The following is a 26771-nucleotide window of genomic DNA, read 5'->3' on the forward strand; positions in this document are numbered from 1 at the left end:
TCATAATCTACGGAGCTTTCTTTCACCTCCGTGGATGGAAGTCGGGGGCCGGCGCTCGGCCGGGTGGCTGTCCGGGGACGGTGGATGGGGCTCGGACATGGCTTTTACGCACGCCCGGTCGGTCGTATTTATGGAGCTTTCTTCCACCTCCGTGGCTGAAAGTTCAGTAGTTGTTGGCTTGTTGAACTCTTGTTTCGTTAACTAAAGAGACGTTTACCAAACCCACGTCTTTCCTGGTACTTTGTTAACGCTACAATATAGTTATATACTAGATCTCTGCAGCGCACGCGCGGCGTTGTTGACGTAAAGAATGAGGAATTTGATCGATGGATTTAATGATTACGAGTGACACAGATGGTTTGATAATAGTTGTAATATGATAGTCATTTGAAATATACTTTATATATCGTTAGATGGGTCTGTGGAATAATTAGAAATGCAACTTACAACGGGTACGACGTCAGCATATGCGGCGCATACGGCGCATTGTTTACATAAAGCACGATCGATGGATTTAATGAATTGGAGTGACACAGATGGTTTGATAAACGTGTTATTTATGTAAAACTTACTTGAATAACTCTGAATGTTACGTCAGGCCCGTTCTCAGCTCCTCGTTTGTGTATATGTCACGTTAGCATACCGTATCGTTTAGCCTGTTGTTGCTGGTTCATGTCTGTTTTTGGTGTTGGATTTTGACAAATAAATTTACCCCAAAAGTGCGACTTATACTCCGGTGCGATTTATATATGTTTTTTTTTCACTTTATTGTGCATTTTATGGCTGGTGCGACTTGTACTCCGGAGCGACTTATAGTCTGAAAATTACAGTAGAAGTTTTATTTGGACTTTTAAATGTTTTTTTATTTTGAAAAAAAATCTGCGATTGAGTGAAGCCGCAGTAAACTAAATGTGAAGTAGTGAGGGACCACTGTACATCAAAGAGACATGTTTATTTTGGATTTAAAGAGCTACTTTTTGTCTGGGTCAAAATGACCCGCAACATCATCTTTGTATACAAACTGTGTGCAACACAACACTTCAAAGTGTCCAGATTTCACATAGCAGTTCATGACCCTAGAGAAAAAGTCACAACATTTCATGGCAAAAAGAAAGGATAACCTGCACTTTGGTCAACACAAAAATTGAAATGGGTCAGATTGACCCTTAACATAACACAAGGGTTACACATGTAAACTAAAGTGCAATCACATTTGTAAATGAATGGCTTCTGGTTTTTGAAATGTAAATAAACCAATCTGTGATAAAACAACAAAAATGCAATAACTGCATTAACCATCAGTCACATTTAACAGTAACTGTCGGTCAGAACACAGGAAGGAAGACGTTGTTCAGTTTTGATTGCTTTACTGAATTATTGGCAAAAAATAATAACCAATAATAAAATACTCTTGGCAACACACCAAACATAAGTCATCAATCAAGACAACAAAATACGTAACAAGGACCCATACGATATGAGGCAAACTTAAAGGAGCGCGCTGGAGCTGCCCATCGAACGGCGCGCACACGAAGCAAACCGCGATCGGACAAACGGCACAACAGTGGACAGTCGTAACAATGAAATGTATATACCGTAAATTTCGGGCTATAAACTGCACCGGACTATAAGCCGCACCAGCTAAAGTTCGTGATTTTTGTTTTGTTTTATACTTGTATAAGCCGCGCCGGACTTTAAGCCGCACGTCCGCACGAGTTATTTACAAAGAAAGACAGGACACAGAAATCATTTTAAAAGTTTTAATCCCATTAACATTTAGTTGTAAACACGGAAGTAACAGCACTAGCTGGGCTAAAGTTTTAATAGCATTAACATTTCGTTGTAAGCACGGAAGTAACAGCACTAGCTGAGCTAAACTTTTATTAATATTAACATTTTGTTGTAAACACGGAAGTAACAGCACTAACTAGGCGGGTAAAAAAAAAAACAACATACCAGTCAACAAAGTCACTGAGAGCCGTCTGTCTTCCTCCTGTCCACTGAAACCATCAAAATCTTCCACCTCAGTGTCCGATTGGAATATGCATGTAAAGTCGCCGCATGATCGCCTAAGGTTTTTAATGTTTAATTCCCATTCTTAATATACACAAAGATGATTGATTATTTAGGGACGCATAACTTTTATTAACATAACAGCACAACAGCTGTCCACGGCCTTTTTATAAGTGTATAAGTGTATTAGTCATCAGAAAAATCACGGAAAAAACCTATATAAGCCGCAGGGATCTAAATTTTTAAAGAGCCACACGATCACAGCAACATACTCAGTCAATACCAGCAACCTTTAACTTACCGCTGCGCACAAGTGAAAATGGGTATAATGTCTTGACCCCGAATGTAAGACCACCCCCACTTTTTCAGTCTTATTTCAATGCAAAAAACATTGTCTTATATTTAATCCAATACGGTACCACAAAATTGACCTTCAGTGGGAAAATAGTCAATAATGAATTCTTGAAAAACATTCAAATAATCCATGAGGCGCTTCATTTAAAAAGAGTAATAAAAGGTATTTGTTAAAATGGGTGCCTTCAGGATGGATTTGAAATGAAAACTTTAGGTTGTATAACATGTTACACATAATTGTGTCAAGTACAAACCAAAGAACATTCCTTTGGACAGCTTTTTCAGTCTCAAATCATGTATTTCTGCCTTAAGTGTCACGGAACAAAATTACCAATAAATAGTGACATTTCTACTTTAAAAACTGTCCAGCTACTGTCCTGACTAAAGATGAGTGTCCAACCAAATTAACTGCTGCCTTTTTGCATCTTTTCATATTGTAGAGCGAGCAGCAGCCTGCTGAGGAGGAGGAGGAGGAAGATGAAGTAGTTCAGCAGGACGTAGACGCTGTGATTTTGGGAGGAAGCAAGGAGGTGGGGGAAGATGAAGTAATTCAGCAGACGATTGATGCAGTGATTGTGGGAGGAGTTGAAGACATGGAAAAGATGGGATGTGTGGTAGTGCAGGAGGATGGATGTCCTGCAGTGATTGTGGAAGAGGTGGCCAGCGCCCAAGTGGAGGAGTGTTACTCTGCCCAGGTGCTGGTGTATAATGATGAGACTTACCTGATGCACGATGTGGCTGAGGAGCAGGAAGTTATCACAGAAGTAGCAGAAACAGGTGAGACAATACAACAATTACATACTCATTCTTGTAGTCCTTCCATAGTTTTATTTAAAAATCACACGAATGTGTCAAGAAAATTCAAACAGTCCTCTTCTCCAATCTGCATGCTTTCCACATGATGAATGGATTATGTTATGGGGCTTTTGCTAAAGGTCAATTGCATCACTCGAAGCCACTCTTTATTGTAAAATTCTTTACGGAACCTGGTCCGTGATGACACCCAGCTGCATTTTATGCTGTCATCAGTATGTAGTCCTAAATATACTGTATTGTAAGTATGAGAGCAGGACCTTGAAGGGAAAAAGTGCCTTATCGATACTACCTATTTATCATGACATTCGTGTGATGTTATTGTTTTTAGGCCCTTTAATTAATTGCCTGCACACTTTCATGTGGTTTTCAGTGGAAATGTCGAGTCAGGAAATGGTGTGTTTTGATAAAACCTTTGAAGCGGCTGAAGCTCTTCTACATATGGAGTCTCCCGGAGGTCTGCATGGCCGCAACACAGGTAACCACACTTAGATTATCTTAACTGTCAAAATGTGTTGGTATTTCCTCTGTAATTCTGTGACTGGGCTCTTAAAGTGTACCTCTGGAGGTCCCACATTGAGGTCTTGCAGGGGAGAAAGAGCAACACAGTAAATTTTGTTTGATATGCAGTATTTCTAGTCTTGTGTCTCGTCTTGTATTTGCCAAGATAATCCCCCTCCCTACCTTTTAATGCACGGCACCCTGTTGGAATGGCCTCCACCACCTGCTATTGAGTGGATAACCAGATTGCTTGTACAGTGTGGAGAACAAGTATTTGATACACTGCTGATTTTTCAGGTTTTCCCATTTACACAGCATGTAGAAGTCTGTAATTTCTATCATTGGTACTCTTCAACTGTGAGTGATGGAATCTAAAACAAAAATCCAGAAAATCACATTGTATGATTTTTAAATGCCGTAATTTTCAGACTGTAAGTCGCTTCGGAGTATAAATCGCACCAGCCATAAAATGCACAATAAAGTGAAAAATAACATATATAAGTCGCACCGGAGTATAAATCGCACTTTTGGGGCAAATTTATTTGTCAAAATCCAACACCAAAAACAGACATGAACCAGCAACAACAGGCTAAACGATACGGTATGCTAACGTGACATATACACAAACGAGGAGCTGAGAACGGGCCTGACGTAACATTCAGAGTTATTCAAGTAAGTATTACATAAATAACACGTTTATCAAACCATATGTGTCACTCCAATTCATTAAATCCATCGATCTTGCTTTATGTAAACAATGCCGCGTATGCGCTGCATATGCTGACGTCGTACCCGTTGTAAATTGCATTTCTAATTATTCCACAGACCCATATAACGATATATAAAGTATATTTCAAATAACTATCATATTACAACAATATTATCAAACCAACGGTGTCACTCCAAATCATTAAATTCATCTATTAAATTCCTCGTTCTTTATGTCAACAACGCCGCGCGTGCGTTGCAGAGATCTAGTATATAACTATATTGTAGCGTTAACAAAGTACCACGAAAGACGTGGGTTTGGTAAACGCCTCTTTATTTAACAAGAATTCAACGAGCCAACAACTACTGAACTTCCAGCCACGGAGGTGGAAGAGAGCTCCATAGAATAGGAGCGGGCGTGCGTAAAAGCCATGTCGAGCCCCATCCACCGTCCCCGGACAGCCACCCGGCCGAGCGCCGGCCCCCGACTTCCATCCACGGAGGTGAAAGAGAGCTCCCGTCGAGAAGGACCGGGCGTGCGTAAAAGCCATAATAGTTTTTCAAACCTTCTGTGTCACTTCAAATCATTAAATCCTTCAAACTCTTCGTCCTCCGTGTCACTTTCAAACAAAGCCGCTAATGATGCCAGTAGTACGTGGGGCCCTTCGTCATCCCGTGATCGAATCCTTGGCCCTTTATGTAAACAACCGCCGCGCGGCTCGGGTGACGTCACTTGCAGTTCAAATGACAGTAATCCCTTGCTACTTCGCGGTTCGTTTATCGCGGTTTCACTACATCGCGGATTTTTTAATTTTGAAAATTTGTGAAAAAAATCACATAAGTCGCTCCTGAGTATAAGTCGCCCCCCCCACCTAAACTATGACAACAACCGCGATTTATAGTCCGAAAATTACAGTAATTCATTTCCATTTTATTGCAGGAAATACGCATTTGATACATCAGTAAAACAGAATTTAATATTTGGTGCAGAATCCTTTGTTTGCAATTACAGAGATCAGACATTTCCTGTAGTTCTTGACCAGGTTTGCACACACTGCAGCAGGGATTTTTGTCCACTCCTCCATACAGATCTCTTCCAGAGCCTTCAGGTTTCGGGGCTGTTGCTGGGCCACACGGACTTTACGCTCCCTCAAATGATTCTCCATTGGATTCAGTTCTGGAGACTGTCTAGGCCACTCCAGGACCTTGAGATGTTACCTACGTAGCCACTCCTTAGTTACCCTGGCTGTGTGTTTTGGGTCGTTGCCATGATGGAAGACCCAGCCGCGACCCTCGGTCTCCCTCGGTCTGGGGCACCATGCAAGATCTCACCTCATGGGGCATCAATGATCATGAGGAAGGTGAAGAATGAGCGCCGAACTACACGGCAGGACCTAGTCAATGACCTTAATAGAGCTGGGACCGCAGTCTCAAAGAAAACCATCAGTAACACACTACGCCTGCAGTGCACGCAAGGTGCCCTTGCTCAAGCCAACGCACGTCAAGGACCATCTGAAGTTTGCAAATGACCATCTGGATGATCCAGAGGAGGAGTAAGAGTCTGATGAGACAAAAATAGAACATTTTGGTTTAAAGTCCACTCGTCGTGTTTGGAGGAAGAAGAATGATGACTATAACCCAAGAACACTATCCCAACTGTGAAGCATAGCGGTAGAAACATCATTCTTTGAGGATGCTTTTCTCCAAAGGGAACAGGACAACTGCACCGTATTCAGGGAAAGATGGATGGGGCCATGTATCGTGAGGTCTTGGCCAACAACCTCCTTCCCTCAGTAAGAGCATTGAAGATGGGTTGCGGCTGGGTCTTCCAGCACGCCAACGATCCAAAACACATAGCCAGGGCAACTAAGGAGTGGTTCCGTCGGAAACATCTCAAGGTCCTGGAGTGGTCTAGGCAAGCTCCAGAACTGAATCCAATAGAGAATCATTGGAGGGAGCTTAAAGTCCGTGTGGGCCAGCGACAGCCCCGAAACCTGAAGGCTCTGGTAAAGATCTGTATGGAGGAGACTTCTTTGCAAGTGGGAAAACCTGAAAAATCAGCAGTGTATCAAATACTTGTTCTCCCCACTGTATATGAATGGAAATGTCTTTTTCCATTAGATGACTTTAATAAGCTGCTGTATGAGAGAAATGGTCGACGAAACAGCCCCTGTTCAACATATCACAAAGATCTTCCATAAAATGGAGTTCTACATGGATGTGACATGGGCCCCCAATAGCTGCTTGCTCTAGTTTTGGTTTAAGAAAAGGGGGGGCATCTTTGATTTGGCTTTTTTTCTTCAAAATGACATTTAAATGACTATCTGAGGTCGTGATTGCATTTTTTTTAGGAAGGCATAATTTCCCGCCCTGTCGCATACCACCGCATCAAGAATGTGCAGAATTTTTCTAATACCACATTGTGAGTTTTGAGAATCTTAATGAAAAGACAAGGCAAAAATTAATTACAATCAAAAAAGACTAATAGCCATCCATAGCGTCACAGATGCGACATAATTCACTGAAGAATATATTTTTTTTGCACTGGATGGCACAGAAGATGTGATGATGGAAACAGTTGTGGAGGTTTCGACAGAGTGTGGACGCATGGAGGAGGAGGAATCCTTCCCCATCCCTCCTGATTGTGAACCTGTCGCCAAAAAGAAGAGAGGAGGTCAGTATCTAAAGACTGTCATTGACTGGAACTACAAACCTAAAACGGGCAGACTGCTTGGGTACACAGGTAATTTATGAGAATGCTGGGAAATGGAAAATCTGTTTTCTTGTAACTATTAGCTGGACGTAAGGCAAAGCTACATCAACCTTTATCTAATGGGACCTTTGACCTGGGGATTAAGAAGAGACAGAGGGAAGGAAAAGGTAAGACATGTTTTAATTAATTCCTGCCCGTTAACATAACACCCTAAAAATCATAATTATGGGCAAAGGAAGCCTCATCTTTCCTCAATGCGAGGCATGTGAAAAGGTTTTGTTTCAAGCCCCTGATGTCAAATCTCCCAAAAGTTGTATTGCTTGTCAACATGGAGTATGGAAAGTTCCATTTATAGTTGGGTGTCATGATACAAAATTTTTTTAATACAAAACTTGGATAAAGTACCTCAATACCAAAACTGTACCTCGACAAAAATATAAACATCAACAAAGGTCGCTGTTAAAACTGACAAATTAATTTTTCAAATTATTGTCAATTCAAAATATTGAAATATGTTTCATCAGAACATAACATAACCAATTACACTTGTTAACATGAGCACACATAAACACTATTGAGCACAATTATTGAGCAAGTTTTGATCATTTTCATGACCAGATATGCAGCTTTATAACTTCTATGCAGTTTGCACACAAAATTCGCCCATTTGGATGTTGAATTGACTTTTTTTTTTTTTTTAACCCTCGTGCAATACAATTAAAGTGATACTTAAACGCAAAATTTGTCCCAAGTTGGGCAGTGCCTTTGAAGTGTTATAACTTTCAACTATTATTTCTGAATATCTTTTTACTTTAATCCACTCAAAATGTTCCTAACTTTGTCCCAAATTGGGCGGTGCTTTTGAGGTGTGATAATTTTGTAATTTCTGGATATTTCTTTACTTTTCAATTATTTAATTATTTTTTATGCCATTTGTGGACAATATTACTATTTTTATGCTAACAAAAAATAACTGTTGTAAAATATATATATATATATATATATATATATATATATATATATATATATATATATATATATATATATATATATATATATATATATATATATATTATTAGAGCGAGGTGGCGCAGTGCTGCACTGGTTAGCACAACTGCCTCTCAGTTCACAGGTGTCGGATTCGATTCCACCTCTGGCCCTCCCCGTGTGGAGTTTGCGTTGCGTACCTGCGTGGGTTTTCTCCGTGTACTCTGGCCTATGAAGCCCTCCAAATTGCCCATAGGTGTGAGTTCGAGCATGAATGGTATTTTCTCTCTGTCTGCCCTGTGATTTGCTGGCAACCAACTCAGGGTGTCCCTCGCCTACTGCCTGATGACTGCTGGGATCGGCCCCAGCACAGCTGCGACTCCCACGGGACAATCGATACGGAAGATTATTACAGTTTTTGCAGGCTTTCATGTATACTGTAAGCATCCAGCTTGTATTGGTTGAACGAACAGCGGCCTCTGAAAGAGATGAGCTTCTCATCCACATAGCCATCCCTGCCAGGATCAGGGTTGATAGTCAAAGAAGTGCCTCTTTTGAATTCTCAGCCCTCCATCCACAGAGGTCTTTAAATTTTTGAGGCATGTGAACACACCATACTGGCTGCTCTCTTGACCAATGAAAGTGTTGGATTTCAAATAACAACACTTCAGCAGCCATGTAATTGTAAAGGGTGCATGCACACAATGCACGCACACACACCCAAACACACGCACGCACCTCTTCTAGCAATCACATCAGTTTTTATGGCGTGAAATTCTCCCAATGTGCAGCCAATGCTGAGCATCACTGTGAAAGGAAAAGTCGTTGGCGCTACCTGGTGGTTGAGTGAGTGTAAGACCTCACATCACACACATTTCCTGTTTTTGCTGACATTCAGTCATCCTTGTCAGGATATATACAGTGATTATGGGCAAATGCATGATAAACATCAGGTTTACTGTGCACTAAAAATTCTGATTTACGTATAATGTCACTTGTATGTGTTTCATTGCTCAGTGTCCTTTCTCCTAATTCCAATGGTTTAAAAATTGTAGCTTGATGTCATTTTGAAAATTGACACCTTTTAGCCTCCCGAATGAACTTTCAGCACCATAGTTGCTTTTTCAAAATGCTTTGTCTTTGATGGATCAGAACAAAAAGATCAAAAAGCCCAAAATGATACCATTAATATCAATCTTTGACCCTTCCTCTACAAAATTGTCTGCAGTTTGGTCAGATTCCTGGAATGTCTGGCATAAATTTGGATTAATTCATCTCTGCTCCTCGTCTGTTGCCGTTGTATGTACTTAACAGGCTCAGTTTGCACAAGAAACACAAAACAATGACCAACACGGGGAGACCTGTTGGCATTTCCCATTACACCGCTCCGAGATCTTGAATGAAAAGAGAACACAAGGGAGAAGGAGGAGAAAAAAATTGGGGCTGAAACTACTCTCCTTGGTGGAGCATAATTTGAGTCTAAAAAAAAAAAAACCTCAGCACAATCAGAATCAGCTTTATTGAATGTTGATCTCAGCCTCTGTACAACATTTAAGTGACTAACAACATTTAAGTGGCAAGAACAGAATATTAGTGCCCAGTTATAATCTGAGACTCTATGAGTGGTGTGATTTCATCAGAGCGACAGCCTGGGGAAAGAAGCTGTGTCTGTGTCTGCTGGTTTTGGCGTACAGTGCTCTGTAACGCCGTCTGGAGGGGAGTAGTTCGAACAAACTGTGACCTGGGTGAGAAGGGTCTGTAGAGATGTTACTTGCACGTTTCCTGGTCCTGGACAGGTACAAGTCTTGGATAGATGAGAGGTTGGTCCCAATTATCTTTTCCGCAATCCTGATTGTCCGTTGCAGTGTCTGTTGCTTGTCTTGTTTGGTGGCCGATCCAAACCAGACAGTGATGGAGGTGCAGAGGATAGACTGGATGATGGCAGTGTAGAAGGTCTTCAGCAGCTCCTGCGGCAGGTTGAACTTCCTGAGCTGTCTCAGAAAGTACAGCCTCTGCTGGGCCTTCTTCCGGACAGAGTCGATGTGGCCTGTCAATTTCAGGTCCCGAGAGATTGTGGATCCCAGGAACTTAAAGGTGTCTGTGGAGGGAATAGAATTGAAGTGGAAGTGATGAAGTCAAGTCAAAGTCCGCTGTATTGTCAATTTCTTCACCTTAAGGCACACAAAGAGATCGAAATTACGTTTCCCACTGTCCCACGGTGACTAGACACAGTACACAACACTCACAATCAAATAGCACAAAGAGTAAAAACGAACAGACAAGAGCAACGGATAAGTAATAAGCAAATAAATAAACAATAAATAAATAAATAGACTAATGAGAGCAGCAAAATGGAGCAAGCGTGCTAATAGCAGACAGCCAGATCATAGCGCAAAAGAACAAAACGTCATGCAGCAGAGGGGGGAGGGAATTCAGGATCCCGACAGCTTGGAGTACGAAGCTGTTTTTGAGTCTGGTGGTGCGGGAGCGCAGGCATCTGTACCTCTTACTAGAGGGCAGAAGTACAAACAAAGAGTGAGCGGGGTGACTCACATCACACACAATCGCGGCCGCTTTGCGGGTGAGACGGGAGGCGTAAACTTCCTTCAGAGAAGGGAGTCGAAGGGTCTCTCCTGGAGTCCACTGTCATCTCCACAGTCTTGAGAGGGTTCAGCTACACATGGTTTTGGCTGCACCAGTGCCAGTGAACCAGCCGCTCCACCTCCTGTCTGTATGCAGTCTCGTCACCGTCCCGGATCAATCCGATGAGAGTGGTGTCGTCTGCATACTTCAGGAGCTTCACAGAAAGGTTGCCTGAGGAGCAATTGTTGGAGTAGAGAGAGAAGAGCAGTGGGGAGAGTACGCACCCCTGGGGAACGCCAGTGCTGGTGGTCAGGGTGTCGGATGTGATGGTCCCCAGCCTCACATGCTGTCTCCTGTTGGTTTAGGAAGCTGGTGATCCACTGACAGGTGGAGGCAGGCACCGCGAGCTGGACGAGCTTCTGGTAGAGGATGTCGGGAGCAATGGTGTTGAATGCCTAGCTAAAGTCTACAAACAGGATCCTGGCGTATGTTCCTGAGGTGTCTAGGTGGTGCCGGATGTAGTGCAGTCCCATGTTGTATCATCCACCGACCTGTTTGCCCGGTAGACAAACTGCAGGGAGTTGTGACGGGGGCCCGTGATGTCCTTCAGGTGTGCTCAACACTAGCCTCTCAAAGTATTTCATGACCATAGATGTCAGGGCGACAGGTCTATAATCATTCAAACCTGTGATGGCGGGCTTCTTGGCCACCGGTACGATGGTGGAGCTTTTGAGGCATGAGGGTACCTCACACAGCTCCAGGGAATGGTTGAAGATCCATGCAAAGGTGGGTGCCAGCTGTTCAGCACAAACTTTCAGGCAGGAGGAGGACACGCTGTCCAGAACATCTGACACACCTCCTCCTCGCGGATCTGAAGTGCGGCCGCGACTTCTGAAAGAGAGAGAGTAGGTGATAACCAGCTCAGTGGCCTAGTAGTAGAGTGTCCGCCCTGAGACTGGAAGGTTGTGGGTTCAAACCCCGGCCGGGTCATACCAAAGACTATAAAAATGGAACCCATTGCCTCCCTGCTTGGCACTCAGCATTAAGGGTTGGAATTGGGGGGTTAGATCACCAAAAAGGATTCCCGAGCGCGGCGTCGCTGCTGCTCACTGCTCCCCTCTCCCCCAGGGGATGGATCAAAATCACATGGGGATGGGTTAAATGCAGAGGACAGAGCCCTTTGAGACTGCTTGTGATTTAGGGCTATATAAAAACTTGACTTGACTTGACTTAACGATGGAGGTGTGTACAGGGGGGTTGTGGGGAGAGGTGTGGATGTTGATTGTGATGCAAGAGGTCCTGTTGTGTGGGTGGACCGTTCAAACCTGCTGTAAAACCTGTTTAGATGGTTTGCAAGCCTTGTGTTCTCCACAGGACGGGGAGGGGAGTTGGTTTCTCGAAGCCTGTAATGCTCTGGAGGCCTGTCCACACTTTTGAGGGATCAGGAATGGCAGAGAGGTGCCTCTCCAGGCTCTCCCCTTAACTCCTCTTAGCTTTCCTGATCTCTCGGGTCAGTGTGTTCCTGGCCTGCCTGAACAGGTCACGGTCCCCACTCCTGTAGGCCTCCTCCTCCTTGGGTTTGCGCATCATCCTGAGGTTTGCTGGAAACCATAGTTCATTGTTCACTTCACTGGTTCTTTTATCACAAACAAGATATTTTAGGTTGCATTACCTGACATGTTTCGGCTTGTACTTCCGCCACACGCGTCTTTATCAGCTGATGGATGAAGGCGTGGCTCACTTGTCAGATTTGTCAGGTGAGTCACGCCCTCTGCTGTCTGTTCACCTCTCCAGAATGCTGCTCCAGGTGGTAGAGCATATAGGCTCCCTCGAGCATGTAAGCTCCCTCATCCATCAGCTGATAAAGACGCGTCACAACCACACCAGTGACACTTTAATGAAGGCGGAAGTACAAGCCGAAACATGTCAAGTAATGCAACCTAAAATATCTTGTCTGTGATAAAAGAACCAGTGAAGTGATTGACAAGTGAGAACACAATGAACTTAGTACAACTATGGTTCGTTGTTGTTGTACGTGAAGAAGGTCTTGGTTTGCACACACAAGTCCTCGCAAAAGCTGATGTATGACGTCACAGTATCTGTGAATTCATGCAGGTCTGAAGTTGCAGCTTCAAAAACACCCCAATCGGTGCAGTCAAAGCAGGCTTGGAGGTCCTGCTTTGACTCCACTGTCCAAATATTTCCTCACAGTCCTCACCACAGGCTTTTTTTTTTTTTTTTTTTTTTTTTTTTCCCTAGGCCTAGAGAACACAACCTCACTTTCATTTCGTTCAAAACTCCTCCGATAAATACAAACCCTGACCAACCGATTACACTTAAACTTGGCTTTATGAATATTAGATCGCTTCATACAAAAGCGGTTCTCGTTAATGACCTCATCACGGAACATAATCTAAATATATTTGGTCTTTGCGAGACCTGGTTAAAACCTAATGACCTGCTACCGCTTAATGAGGCCTCGCCTCCAAATTTTGTGAGCTCGCATGTGGCGCGTCCTCGAAAAAAGGGTGGGGGTGTTGCCCTCATCTCAAATTCCGATCTTAGATTTACGCCTCGTTCGATTAACATATTTAAAACATTTGAAGTTCTCACTGTCCGATCCACCGCTTTACCGTCATTTTATCTTGCTGTTATTTACCGTCCACCTGGGGCTTACGCTAGCTTCCTGGATGAATTTTCAGAATTCGTGGCTGATCTAGTGACAAACGCGGATAATATAATAATCATGGGCGATTTTAACGTCCACATGAATTTACCGTCAGAGCCACTTACTTCGGCGTTTCAGACTCTAATTGATACGTTTGGTTTTACGCAAGCCGTACAGGTAGCAACGCACAAGAATGGTAATACCTTAGATTTGGTATTATCCCGAGGACTGGCAACCTCTAATATAACAGTACTGCCTTACACTACTGTTTTGTCTGATCACTACTTAATAAAATTTGAAATTTTAGTTCTTAGTCAAAGACAAGAGAGCAATCAGAATTATAGCAGCCGTGATATTAACTCCATGACTGCGACTGCGCTATCTGGGCTACTGCCACCAGCAACTGCCGTATTGCCCTCATATACCGGCTCTATTGATAATCTTACAAATGAATTCAATGCTACATTGTTAAATGCCATTGATTCTGTGGCGCCGCTACGTCTAAAAACTCGCCGTAGACAGCCTACTCCGTGGTTCACAGATGAAACACGTTCGCTTAAACAATTAAGTAGAAAGCATGAGCGCAAATGGCGTTTAACCAAACTTGAGGTTTTCCATCAGGCATGGCGCGACAGCCTCCTGAAATATAAAGATGCGCTTATTTTAGCAAAAACTCGTTATTTTTCGCAGGTCATTAATCTCAATAAGAACAATCCTAAATACCTATTTGATACGGTGGCAAAGCTAACACTACGCCAGCCAACCCCCGATGGCTCCTTTCACTCGGCTGACGAGTTCATGAAATTTTTTGCTCGAAAGATTGAATCCATTAGGGATGAGATCAAGATGACCATTCCGATCACTCAGTCGGGACCGCCGATTACCGGCGCCGACGATCATGCAATAACCCTTTCAAATTTTAAAAGCGTGTCCCTCGAAAGGCTTTCACAATTAGTTAGTGCGGCTAAACAAACAACATGTTTACTTGACCCGCTTCCAACCAAACTATTTAAAGAATTATTTCAAATCTTAGGACCGTCCGTTTCAAATATAATTAATCTGTCTATCTCCTCTGGGATAGTACCAACAGCCTTTAAAACCGCTATTATTAAACCGCTACTTAAGCGACCAAATCTTGACCCGGACTGTCTCAGTAACTATAGGCCAGTTTCAAATCTCCCATTCATAGCAAAACTGCTTGAAAAAGTAGTAGCGCAGCAGCTTATTGATTACATGGTCGCTAATAATCGATATGAATCTTTTCAGTCTGGGTTTAGAGCTAATCATTCCACTGAGACAGCACTTGCTAAAGTGACTAATGATCTCCTCTTAGCTATGGATTCAAATACTTCATCGGTATTGTTACTACTCGATCTTAGTGCTGCCTTCGACACTGTTGACTTCAATATTTTACTAGAGCGTCTTAAAGGTAGTGTCGGTATTTCGGGGTCAGCACTAGGCTGGTTTCATTCGTATCTATCGGACAGGACGCACCGTGTGGTCCATGGCAATGCGTCCTCTGAGCTCTATAAAGTTACGTGTGGTGTCCCTCAGGGATCGGTACTAGGACCAATTCTGTTTAATATTTATATGACTCCGCTTGGGAACATAATACGTAAATATAATATTAGCTTTCAATGTTACGCGGATGACACCCAATTATATATGCCATTATCAATGACAGATCCGTGGGACTGTTGTAATCTTGAGGCATGCCTTGCGGAGATCAAGCAATGGATGTCTCTCAACTTCCTTCGTCTGAACCCAGATAAAACTGAAATGTTGATAATTGGTCCAGCTCGTTATCAACATCTATTCAAGGAAACCGCTATAACTCTAGATAACCGTACTATCACTCAGAGTGATACTGTAACTAATCTCGGGGTAATATTTGACCAAACGCTCTCCTTTCAAAAGCACATTAAGAATATAACCAGAATAGCATTTTTTCACCTTCGTAATATTGCTAAGATTCGCCCAATCCTCTCGATCGGTGATGCCGAAATTATTATACATGCATTTATCACGTCGCGCCTGGACTACTGTAATGCATTATTCTCTGGTCTTCCCAAGTCCAGCATCAAAAGTCTACAGTTAGTACAAAATGCTGCTGCAAGGCTGCTCTCACGGACAAGAAAATTTGATCACATTACCCCAATATTAGCCAATTTACACTGGCTCCCGGTCCATTTAAGATGTGACTTCAAGGTTCTTCTATTAACCTATAAATCATTGCATGGCTTAGCGCCTTCATATCTCGTCGACTTAGTTGTTCCTTATGTTCCGTCTCGTAACCTTCGTTCGCAAAACGCTAGTCTTTTAGTGACACAGAGGGCCAAGAAAATGTCTGCAGGGGCTAGAGCATTTTCTATTCGGGCTCCAGAGCTCTGGAATGCCCTGCCAATGGATATTAGAACTGCTACCTCAGTAGAAATATTTAAGACACGTTTAAAGACGTATTTTTATGATGTGGCCTTTAATTAACCTGTAGTAGCCGATTCGGCTGGAGTTTGTTTTTGCTCCCTCTCCCCGACCCCACTCCCCCCACCCCTCCCCGGCTGGGGAGGTGGTTAGGTGACACCCAAGCTGACGACGGCTATCTAGATTCTCGTGGACCAATTCAGCATGAGGGATCTGCAGCGGAATACCCTCCTAGAGGACACTGCCAGGACAATCGAAGGCACCTCCGACAGCTCTTCGCTTTGGCCTGGACATCCACTTTTTGATTTCCATATGATGTATTTTATGTGCCCTCTTTGCATCCATTGCAGCCTGGTGATCCTGAAAGGGGGATCCTTCCATCTGTGGTCCCTTCTCAAGGTTTCTCATTTTTCCCCTGGTAGGGGTTTTTGAGTTTTTCCTTGCCCTTTTGGGAGCCCAAGATCAAGGGATGCTTTGAGAATAATTGTCAATTGATTGTCTATGTGAAGCCCTTTGAGACTGCTTGTGATTTAGGGCTATACAAATAAACTTGACTTGACTTGACTTGACTAGAAGTTTTTAATTTCTGCCTGTAGGCTAGGATCAGATGAACTAGACAGTGGTCCGAGAGTCCGAAAGCTGCACGGGGCATGGAGCAGTATGCGTCCTTTATTACGGAGTAGCAGTGGTCCAGTGTCTGTGTCCCTCTGCTCGGACATGTTATGTTTTGTCTGTATTTGTGGATTTCGTGTGTGAGGTTTGCTCTGTTAAAATCACCCAAAACAATGATCAGTGAGTTTGGTAGTTTTCTCCCCACGTCTGTTACCTGGTCACTCAGCAGCTGTGTGGCTTCGATCACACGTGCGTGTGGTGGAATGTAAACAGCTGCCATTACGATCAAGAAGAACTCCCGTGGAGAATAAAACGGCTGGCAGTCTATGAAAAGCGTCTCTAGGAGAGGGCTGCAAGACTCTTTCAACACTGTGACATCAGTACACCAACCTTCATTAATGTAGAAACATAGACCAGCTCCCTTTGTTTTTCCTGTGAGCTCTTTGCTGCGATCTGCGCGTCGTAGCTGAAACCTAGTTAGCTCTACAGCATGGGTGAGGGGTGCGTCCGTTGAACCACATTTCGGTGAAGCACAGGGCGGCGGATCTGCTAACGTTCCTTGAAATGAGAAGCAGCAGTTCATCCATCTTGTTCGCCAGGGAGTGGACATTCACCAGATAAATTGATGGTAGGGGAGCACAGAATCCTCTCTGCCTCAACTTCACGAGGGTTCCGGCGCGCTTGCCATGCCGCCGTCTTCGGCATAGGAGCCCTTCCATGATCAACATTCTTGGCCAGTGTATTTTACCTATTGTAGATGTGTGCACAGAAATACTGGACTGTACCAGACGTCTGTAAGCCTTTAGCAGACAGGGTTAGGGTTCATTTGTACCTTTTTCAGTATTGTATCCTGAGCTCTTGCCATCATTTTAGGTGAAAAACAACAGTGCCAAACTTTCTCCATTTGTAGACGGTTACTCCAAATGTGGATTAATGAACATCTAAACATTTGGAAATGGTTCTATAACATTTCCCAGCTTTAGCAAGTCAGACAATGCTTCTCATAGACACAATTCTTACCAGGTATGTGTTTTATAGTGGGCAGGGCAGCCTTATGCCATATCTAGTGATTGGACACAGCCCTGACCTGATTTTTTTTTTTATTATAAGAAATTGGCATTTGTGAATGGACTGTACTTTTATAGCGCGTTTTTGGTACTCAAAGTGCTTCATACTGTTTCCTCATTCATCTACTGATGACAGACAATCAGGAGCAAGTAGGCGTTCAGTGTTTTGCTCAAGGACGCGTTGACATAATCACAATGGCTGGGGATCGAAACCTCCAACCTATAGGTTGGGAGATCACTCCTCTACCATTGAGCCACTAAAAGAGATGGAAGCCAGTGATGTAAAAAAAAAAAAAAAAAAAAATCCTTACAATGCACAGAGGGTTCCATCCCAAGTCCAGTATCCTTAGGCTGTACGCAAAGCGGAAATGAGGGGGCCGTGTCCAGGGCACTCTCCAGAAGGAAACAACAAGTCTCCAAGAATACATCAAGACCCCCGAAGTCAATGCCTCAGGCAAAGCCCAGTAAGGAGGAGCTGTCATGGACAGAAAAGCCCCTGCATCAAATTGAATACATGACTAACAATGAGAGAACATACCAGTGGCTGGAAGAGGCTGGACTGAAAGATAGCACGGAGGCGTTAATCATGGCACAAGAACATGCCCTAAAAGACCTGCGATCAAGAACAGTAGAGGCCTGGGATCTACCACATTAAACAGGATTCCAATTGTAGCCTGTTCAAAGCAGCCCCAGAGAAGGTGCAGCATATTACAGCCAGGTGGCAGGGAAGGTATACATGGAGCGGCATAACCAGGTAGTAGAAATAGTGTACAAGAACATCTTCACTAGTGCTGGGTATCTTTGTGAATTTGGCGATATGATTCATAACTCCACATACAGGTGACATGTACCTCAATATGATTCAACACACCTTTACATAATTCAATAAGTACAAAAATATACAGTGGGTTCTGACTTCTCCTTCGGTTATGTTGAACACATCCATATCCTCAACAAAGTAAAAATGTGCATCCAGTATATCTTAAACATAGCTACTATGTCTATATCACGTCAGTTGCAATGGCACTTTTACCACTCTGAAAAAACAAAAACTATTGCGCATGGGAATTCTGCGGAGAACTCTGCAAGTAAACCAAATCCGTAAAAGATTCCTGAAATGATAATTCTACATCACTGGAGAGAGGGATTGTAATTTTAAAATATAAACATATGGTAATTCTAATGTCTGTTGATGCAATCGTCTACGCGCAATTAGTGCTGGCATAAGCTCCACAACAGTCGATGAGATAGCTGCAAGATGTTGTAAAAGCGAGTGAGATTTGATCCAGTGATACGCAGAATTGAAGCAGTTCCTTCACATTTGTGCTACGAAGCAGGACACTCAATCGCGCAAAATTGGTACTGTATTTTCCGGACTATAAATCAGTTTTTTTCCTAGTTTGGTCGAGGTGTGACTTATAATCAAGAGCAACTTATATGTGAAATTATCAACACATTATTACTTTATCATGAACACATTACCTACTATAATATGCCTACTGTGGGAGAGTTGATCACTTCACGTTATTTTCACTTTCAACCGCATGAGGGTGCAGTTGGCCTATGGAATAATTGGAGCCGCCACTGACAATGAGTCTGACTTCAGCACCGCATGTAGAAATTTCAGAGTCAGCAGCGGTGTTGTTTATAAGTGACACAAAGGACGAAGATTTCAATGGATTTAATGATCTAGAGCAGTGGTCGGCAGATAGGGGCCCGCGAGCCAATTTTGGCCCGCCATCTATTCTGTCTATCATCTATTCCGCGAGATGACATTAATATGATGTATTAATAAAAATAAAAAATAAATATATATATTTTTTTTCAATCTCATAATTGCTTTGAAGAAAAAAAGGGCATACGTTTGGTGGGATTGTTGTATGCCATACAATTCGAACCATTTATTGAGGTATGATAGTCCCTAGTGACAACAAAAGGTGGAACATCTTGTTTCAGTTATCCATGACGCACAGGTCGGAACGGTATTGACAAGTGCGCGTAATCTTGTGCAAAAAACCCAAAGTGTCCTGTCTCCCTCCTCCAGTGGGCGAGGTAAAAAATAGTCTATATTTCGTTAAATTAACAACATAACAAGGTCTGTTCAAATTGAATTAAATTAATTGCATATTAAAAGTAAGATGATGTTTATTTTAATATCCCGTAATTTTCGGACTATAAGTCGCTGCATGGTATAAGTCGCACCAGCCATAAAATACACAATAAAGTGAAAAAAAAAACATATATAAGAGCTGAGAACAGGCCTGACGTACCATTCAGAGTTATTCTAATAACTATTACATAATTAACACGTTTATAAAACCATCTGTGTCACTCCAATTCATTAAATCAATCGATCATCCTTTATGTAAACAATGCTGCATACGCGCCCCGTCGGACTCGTCGTGATTTGCATTTCTAATTACTCCACAGACCCATATAACGATATATAAAGTATATTTCAAATAACGATCATCTTATAACAATATTATCAAACCATCTGTGTCACTCCAAATCATTAAATCCATCGATCAAATTCCTCGTCCTTTGTCAACAACGCCGCGCGTGGGCCCTGACGTCAGCCTCGTCGTTATTCCATAGATCTAGTATATAACTATATTGTAGCGTTAACAAAGTACAAGCAAAGACGTGGGTTTGGTAAACGGCTCTTTATTTAACAAAACAAGAGTTCAACAAGGCAACAACTACTGAACTTCCAGCCACGAAGGTGGAAGAGAGCTCCATAGAATAGGACCGGGCGTGCGTAAAAGCCATGTCCGAGCCCCATCCACCGTCCCCGGACAGCCACCCGGCCGAGCGCCGGCCCCCGACTTCCATCCACAGAGGTGAAAGAGAGCTCCGTCGAATCAGACTGGGCGTGCGTAGAAGGCATAGTAGTTTTTCAAACCTTCTGTGTCACTCCAAATCATTAAATCCTTCAAACTCTTCGTTCTCCGTGTCACTTACAAACAAAGCTGCTAATGATGCTGGTAGTACGTGGGGCCCTTCGTCATCTTGGTCATCCCGTGATCGAATCATTTGGCATTTATGTAAACAACCGCCGCGCAGCACGGGTGACGTCACTTGCAGTTCAAATTACAGCAATCCCTTGCTGCATCGCGGTTCGTTTATCGCGGTCCCCCCCCCCCCCCCCTTTTTTATTTTTTTTATTTTGAAATGTTTTGAAAAAATTCACATATAAGTCGCTCCTCAGTATAAGTCGCCCCCACCCACGCAAACTAAGAAAAAAAACCCGCAACTTTTAGTCCGAAAATTACGGTAATATAATAATTAATAATTTAAATAGTAAGGCGCACCCACCCCCCAAAAAAAGCAATGGCCCGCGATGCCATTGTCTGAATTTTTTTTGGCCCGCGTCCAAAAGTAATTGCCGACCCCTGATTTAGAGTGACACCAATAAAATTATTTGTTATAGTTATCTGATATATAGTTTACATATAGTTATATAGGCCTGTGGAATATTGTAGAACCGCAACTGACTATGAGTTTGACCTCAGCGCCGCTTGTACTTCCGTAGTCAGCAGCGGCGTTCTTTACACAGAGGACGAAGATTTTGATGGATTTAATGATTTGGAGTGACATTGATGGTTTGATAAACGTGTTATTTATGATATAGTTATCTTAATAACTGTTAATAATTTACGTCAGGCACGTTCTCAGTTCCTCGTTTGTTTATGCAACGTTAGCATACCTAATCGTTTAGCCTGTATTTGCCTATTCATGTCTGTTGTTGGTGTTGGATTTTGTCAAATAAAGTCCCCCCAAAATTGTGCTTTGTATTCCGGTGCAACATATATGTTGTGTTATTTTCTTCTATATTATGCGATTTATGGCTGGTGCGACTTGAACTCCGCGACTTATGGTCTGTAAAATATGGAACTCGTGTCTCTCAAGCGATTCATAGCAAAATTAGGTGGGGCGTTGCCGGCTACTCCTGTTACATACAGTCACTGTCACGCTTGGTCACATTACCCAAAACGTCAAAAAGTTTAAATTGACTTATGTACCGACTTTGCATTGTTACCCTAATCCAATTTGGTTATTATGGTGTCATACAAATTAATTTACGGCAGGCATCCTAGCCATTCTTTCTGTGGCAAACAGCTTTCATTTTTTGATGGTGAGAGAGAAATGAGTGACGGCAGAGGTTTAGTCATCCGTAATAATAAACATAACAATAAACAAACCAACTCACTGGCCTAGTGGTAGAGTGTCCGCTCTAAGACTGGAAGGTTGTGGGCTCAAATCCCGGTCGAGTCATACCAAAGACTATAAAAATGGGACCCATTGCCTCCCTGCTTGGCACTCAGCATTAAGGGTTGGAATTGTGGGGTTAGATCACCAAAATGATTCCCGAGCGCGGCACTGCCGCTGCTCACTGCTCCCCTCTCCCCCAGGGGATGGATCAAAATCACACAAATAATGCAGAGGACAAATTTCACCACACCCAGATGATCATTGGGACTTTAACATTCACATCACATTTGGTCTGAAAGTAGTGTTTTATTCCTCTTTATTAATAAAGCAATATTTATTTATATTGGATAGATGAAAATCTACTTCAGGGCGTCCTCAATCCATACTTTTTCTGAATTAACCTCCCTCTTCCGCAAAATGGGATGCCCAGGGAAATGGAATGCACACATCTGTTTATCTATGTCAAGGCTCTAAACTCATCAGCCTGTCAGTTGCTGATGAGTAGGTGGGCCTTGTACATTGAATTAAGTTACAAAACCAAACATAAAACATTATTTTTAACATCAATATACAATATTGTTTAAACACAATTAAACGTCTGTGTCATTCATTCTTCACACAGCCACTCATGGAAACAGAAAAGTACTTCAGTCGGTCCAACTGCAGGCAAGCAAGAGCACAGGATTTCTGCATGCTGGCACTTATACGAAATGTGGTCAACTTCAGGCAAAACACTACAGCGGTTGTCTATATTGTGCCACCATAATCAATGAAAACTGAAACCTGTCTAGTTCTGCTTTAATTTGCCATATTTAATAAATAGTTCCCTCTCCATCAACAACTCTTGAGACAGTGGGAATAGAAAGGCAAACTACCTAAATAAGGTGGAAAAAAAAAACAATAACATAAACTTGACATGATACAAACATTTGAAACTCCTCTAGAGTCAAAACTATTTGGAGTAGGACAATACAATTTCGCATGATACCCTAAATCTACAAACCGGATTCGGTTGACGTTGGGAAATTGTGTAAAATAAATAAAAGCAAAATATGATTTGAAAATTGTTCTCAACCCATATTCAATTGAATACACAACAAAGACAACATATTTAATGTTCAAACTGATACATTTAATAGTTAACTTAGAATTTCATGGCTGCAACACATCCAGTAGAAGTTGGAAAAGGTGCCAAAAAATACTGAGAAAGCTCATCAAACACCTATTTGGAACATCCCACATGCGATCAGGCTAATTGGGAACAGGTGGGTACCATGATTGGGTATAAATGGAGCCTCCCCAAACATGCTCAGTCATTCACAAGGAAGGATGGGGCGAGGTTCTCCATTTTGTCCACAACTGCGTGAGAAAATAGTTGAACAGTTTAAGAACAACATTTCTCAAAGCAAAATTGCAAGTAATTCAGGGATTTCAACATCTACAGTCTATAATATCATCAGAAAGTTCAGAGAATCTGGTGAAATCACTGCCCGTAAGCGCCATGGTCGAAAACCAAGCACTGCCTTAAAAGCCGACATGAGTGTGTAAAGGATTTCACCACATGGGCTCAGGAAAAACTTCAGAAAACCACTGTCAGTAAAGACAGTTCGTCACTCCAGTAAGTGCGAGTTAAAACTCTACCATGCATAGCAAAAGCCGTTTATGGAAAAGTGTTTTGTGGTCTGATGAGTCCACTTTTCAAATTGTTTTTGGAAACACTGGACGTCGTGTCCTCCGGACCAAAGAGGAAGCGGACCATCCGGACTGTTATCAACGCAAAATTCAAAAGCCAGCATCTGTGATGGTATGGGGGTACATTAGTTCCCATGGGATGGGTGACTTACATTTCTGTGAAGGCAACATAAATGCTAAAAAGTACACACAGATTTTGGAGCAACATATGCTGCCATCCACGCGACGTCTTTTTTATGGACGCCGCTGCTTATTTCAGCAAGATAATGCCAAGCCACATTCTGCACGTGTTACAACAGCATGGCTTCGAAGTAAAAGACTCCAGGTTCTCCCCTGGCCCGCTTGCAGTCCAGACCTGTCTCCCATTGAAAATGTGTGGCACATTATGAAGCGTAAAATACGACAGGGAATACCCCGGACTGTTCAACAACTGAAGCAGTTCATCAAGCAAGAATGGGAAAGAATTCCACATGAGAAGCTAAGAGAGTTAGTCTCCTCTCTTCCAAAAGGCTTATTGAGTGTTATTAAAAGGAAAGGTGATGTAACGAAGTAGTAAACATGCCCTTTCCCAACTTCTACTGCATGTGTTGCAGCCATGAAATTCTAAGTTAATTATTATTTGAAAAACAAAACAGAGTTTGAGCATTAAATATGTTGTCTTTGTAGTGTATTCACTTGAATATAGGTTGAAAAGGATTTTCAAATCATTTCATTTGTTTTGATTTACATTCTACACAATTTCCCAACTTCAACCGAATCCAGTTTGTATTTGTAGATTTCATAAAAAATTATTCGGGAAAATCCATGACTTGAACTAGTAAACCAGTTGATACGGTAGATATACGTATTTGGTGACTTTATGGTCAGCATTTGCTTTAAGATTGACATTCTGTTTTTCTTCTAGGCAACACCACCTACCTGTGGGAGTTTTTGCTGGAGCTGTTGCAGGACAAAAATACATGTCCTCGATACATAAAGTGGATGCAGAGGGAAAAGGGCATCTTTAAATTGGTCGACTCCAAGGCCGTGTCCAAACTTTGGGGAAAACACAAGAATAAACCTGATATGAACTATGAAACGATGGGCAGAGCCCTAAGGTCAGCCATTCTACACAAATTAAAATGTCAATTTGTTTTTCAATATAAGCATTTCTATTAAACATATAATAAGCATGTTGTACAATGCCGTAAGTCCAGTGCCTTCATATGCAGATATTATTACCAGCGTGGAATCCTTGCAAAGGTGGAAGGTCAGAGGTTGGCCTACCAATTCAAAGACATGCCAAAGAACATTCGAGTCATTGAGGATGATGAAGGTGAAGACAGCGAGGGCGTGGTGTCTAACCAGCCGGGTCCCAAAATCCTGGGCACCACCACCGCTGCTGCCTACAACCCTCAGCAAACCTATGTCACAATCATCCCCAATACCACCACCACCAGGTCTCACACTTAAGTGCCCTTTTGAATGTTTTTTTTAAATTCAGCTTTGCAATTAGTTTATCATAAACCACACAAAGAATATATGTAATTAAATAAAGAATTATATTCATTATATAATGGTTAAACTTTTCACTTCAACATTTTTTGTTGGTCATGTCAGTCTCAACGGTTCTTGAAGTCATCAAATAATACAACTTTATAATAGTGCTAATAAAAAAAAACAGACATTCAATAGTCTGTGTGTTGGCGAACTGGTGTTAATGATTGTTTTTCCTTCTCCAACAGGCCTATCCATGCCATGCCTGTGGTAATGACGAACTCTCTTGGTCAAGTGACATTAAACTCTTCCCCTATCCTAACTACCACTGCAGGAACCCCAGTTACAGTAGCTAGCGCTAATGCAGCCCCAAAATTGGTCCTCCAGACCCTGCCCACCATGCTGCCGTCTGGTTCCAAAGCAGGTGAGAAAATAACAATCATCACTATCCCAGCCAACCAGCTTGCCACGCTCATGCAGGCGAATCCATCTGGCCACGTGACCCAGCTCATACAGGCCAAGCCCGTCACTACACATCTAGCACAGGCTTTCGCAAAGCCAGTTCCAACCCCAGCTGTCCATCTAGCTGCAGGCACACCGGTTCCACAGCTTATCTTGGCCAAACCACAGCTCTCTGTACATGTCCAAAGTCTCACCCAGAAAAAGGAGTCCTCCAACAGTCAGCCACAAGCAGGACAATCAGAGGTCACATCCCTCTTCAGTCAATCAGCATTGCCAGAAGAAAGCCCAGCTTCCTGAAAAGTCAAACCTCATTTGGGATGGGTTTGGGGCAAATAATAAACTGTAAATGCTGCAAAGGAAGGTATGTTATACCAAACCCTTATCCCTTACCCACCACACAGTCCTCCTTTTTGACTGCCAAAGGCTGCTCACGTCATGGACAAATTAAAACCCCATAGAAAAGGATCGAAAAAATGGTATGTGAAAAAACGAAGTTAAATGATGGGCAGCCTTAGATTGTGAATGAAACATTTGTAGTCAAACAGTATATAAACTCACTGAAAAGATTTTGTAAATGTACAGATCATTTTGATACGAAGCAGGTATGTTTTCTTCTCTTAAGTTGAGTTTGGTTGTCATTTTTGTTTTACAGCTTTGTCCTTACCTTTCACTGTTATAAACACTGCATTTTTTGTACTGCAATTTAAAAGGGAGTCAAAAGATGTCGATATCCAAATGAGAAGTTAGATTTGTGTTCTATATATGAAGCATAGTAAACTATTATTTCTTGTGCTATCAGTTTTACTAAAATGTGCTATAAAAAAAAGAGAAATTTTCTTCTGTCATTCTGTCATTGTGGCCGCAAAGTGAGCTAGAAAAGTTGTTAATGGGTTCTGGCATACTATGGAATGTCGTTTGTAAAGCATCTGACGCTAAAAACAGCAACATTTTGGCACATTTACTTTCAAATAAGTAGGCTGTTCTCTTCAGACATCAACCCTATTCTCAAGCCCCAGCTCTCAGTGCTTGAATTGGTAGAAAGTTTACTCAGCACCAGAACAACTTAAATTGCATCTAAAATGTTGTCTCGTAAAAATTCTGAGTAGCTAGTAACTCTGGGCAACCAAAAGTCACAATTAAACTAGTTATCTTTTTTTACAACAGCCATACACCCATTTGCTACACCACGTCTCCTGTTCAGGATCATGGGTGCTAAAGTTTATCCCAGCTGATTGGGTGAAAGGTGGCCTACACCCAAAGTTTGTTGCCAGTCAGTTCAGGGTACATAGTGAGACGGGCAACCATTTACACTCGCTTTCTCTTCGTCACTGAGTGGAAATTCAAACCACACTACCTGTGAACAAAGTCGGGTGAATGTACAGACAACCATTCACACTCGCTTCTCATATTAACAGACTCCATTACAACTTAGAGCTAATTACCGTAATTTTCGGACTACAGTTTCTCCGGAGTATAAGTCGCACCA

General features: G+C 42.4%; 1 protein-coding gene across 22 annotated transcripts in view; it reads left to right on the forward strand.

Moving 5' to 3' along the window:
- LOC147061333 (ETS-related transcription factor Elf-2-like) overlaps nucleotides 1-26149 on the forward strand; it is a 100184-nt gene extending 74035 nt beyond the window's left edge. For 18 of the 22 annotated variants that reach the window (XM_085932640.1, XM_085932623.1, XM_085932632.1 and 15 more), the window contains 7 exons: nucleotides 2808-3144; nucleotides 3554-3658; nucleotides 6947-7063; nucleotides 7186-7269; nucleotides 24252-24444; nucleotides 24559-24786; nucleotides 25072-26138. In XM_085932640.1, the coding sequence (XP_085788766.1) occupies nucleotides 2808-3144; nucleotides 3554-3658; nucleotides 6947-7063; nucleotides 7186-7269; nucleotides 24252-24444; nucleotides 24559-24786; nucleotides 25072-25582 (1575 nt within the window). In that variant the 3' untranslated portion in view covers nucleotides 25583-26138. Of the gene's footprint in view, nucleotides 1-2807; nucleotides 3145-3553; nucleotides 3659-6946; nucleotides 7064-7185; nucleotides 7270-24251; nucleotides 24445-24558; nucleotides 24787-25071 lie in introns of those variants that run through there. The other 4 variants (XM_085932792.1, XM_085932800.1, XM_085932807.1 and 1 more) reach the window with 4 other exon arrangements.
- Nucleotides 26150-26771: the final 622 nt, after the last annotated feature.

This window comes from Syngnathus leptorhynchus, chromosome 2 (assembly GCF_054491065.1).
Source record: "Syngnathus leptorhynchus isolate UIUO chromosome 2, UIUO_Slep, whole genome shotgun sequence".
Lineage (NCBI taxonomy): Eukaryota > Metazoa > Chordata > Actinopteri > Syngnathiformes > Syngnathidae > Syngnathus > Syngnathus leptorhynchus.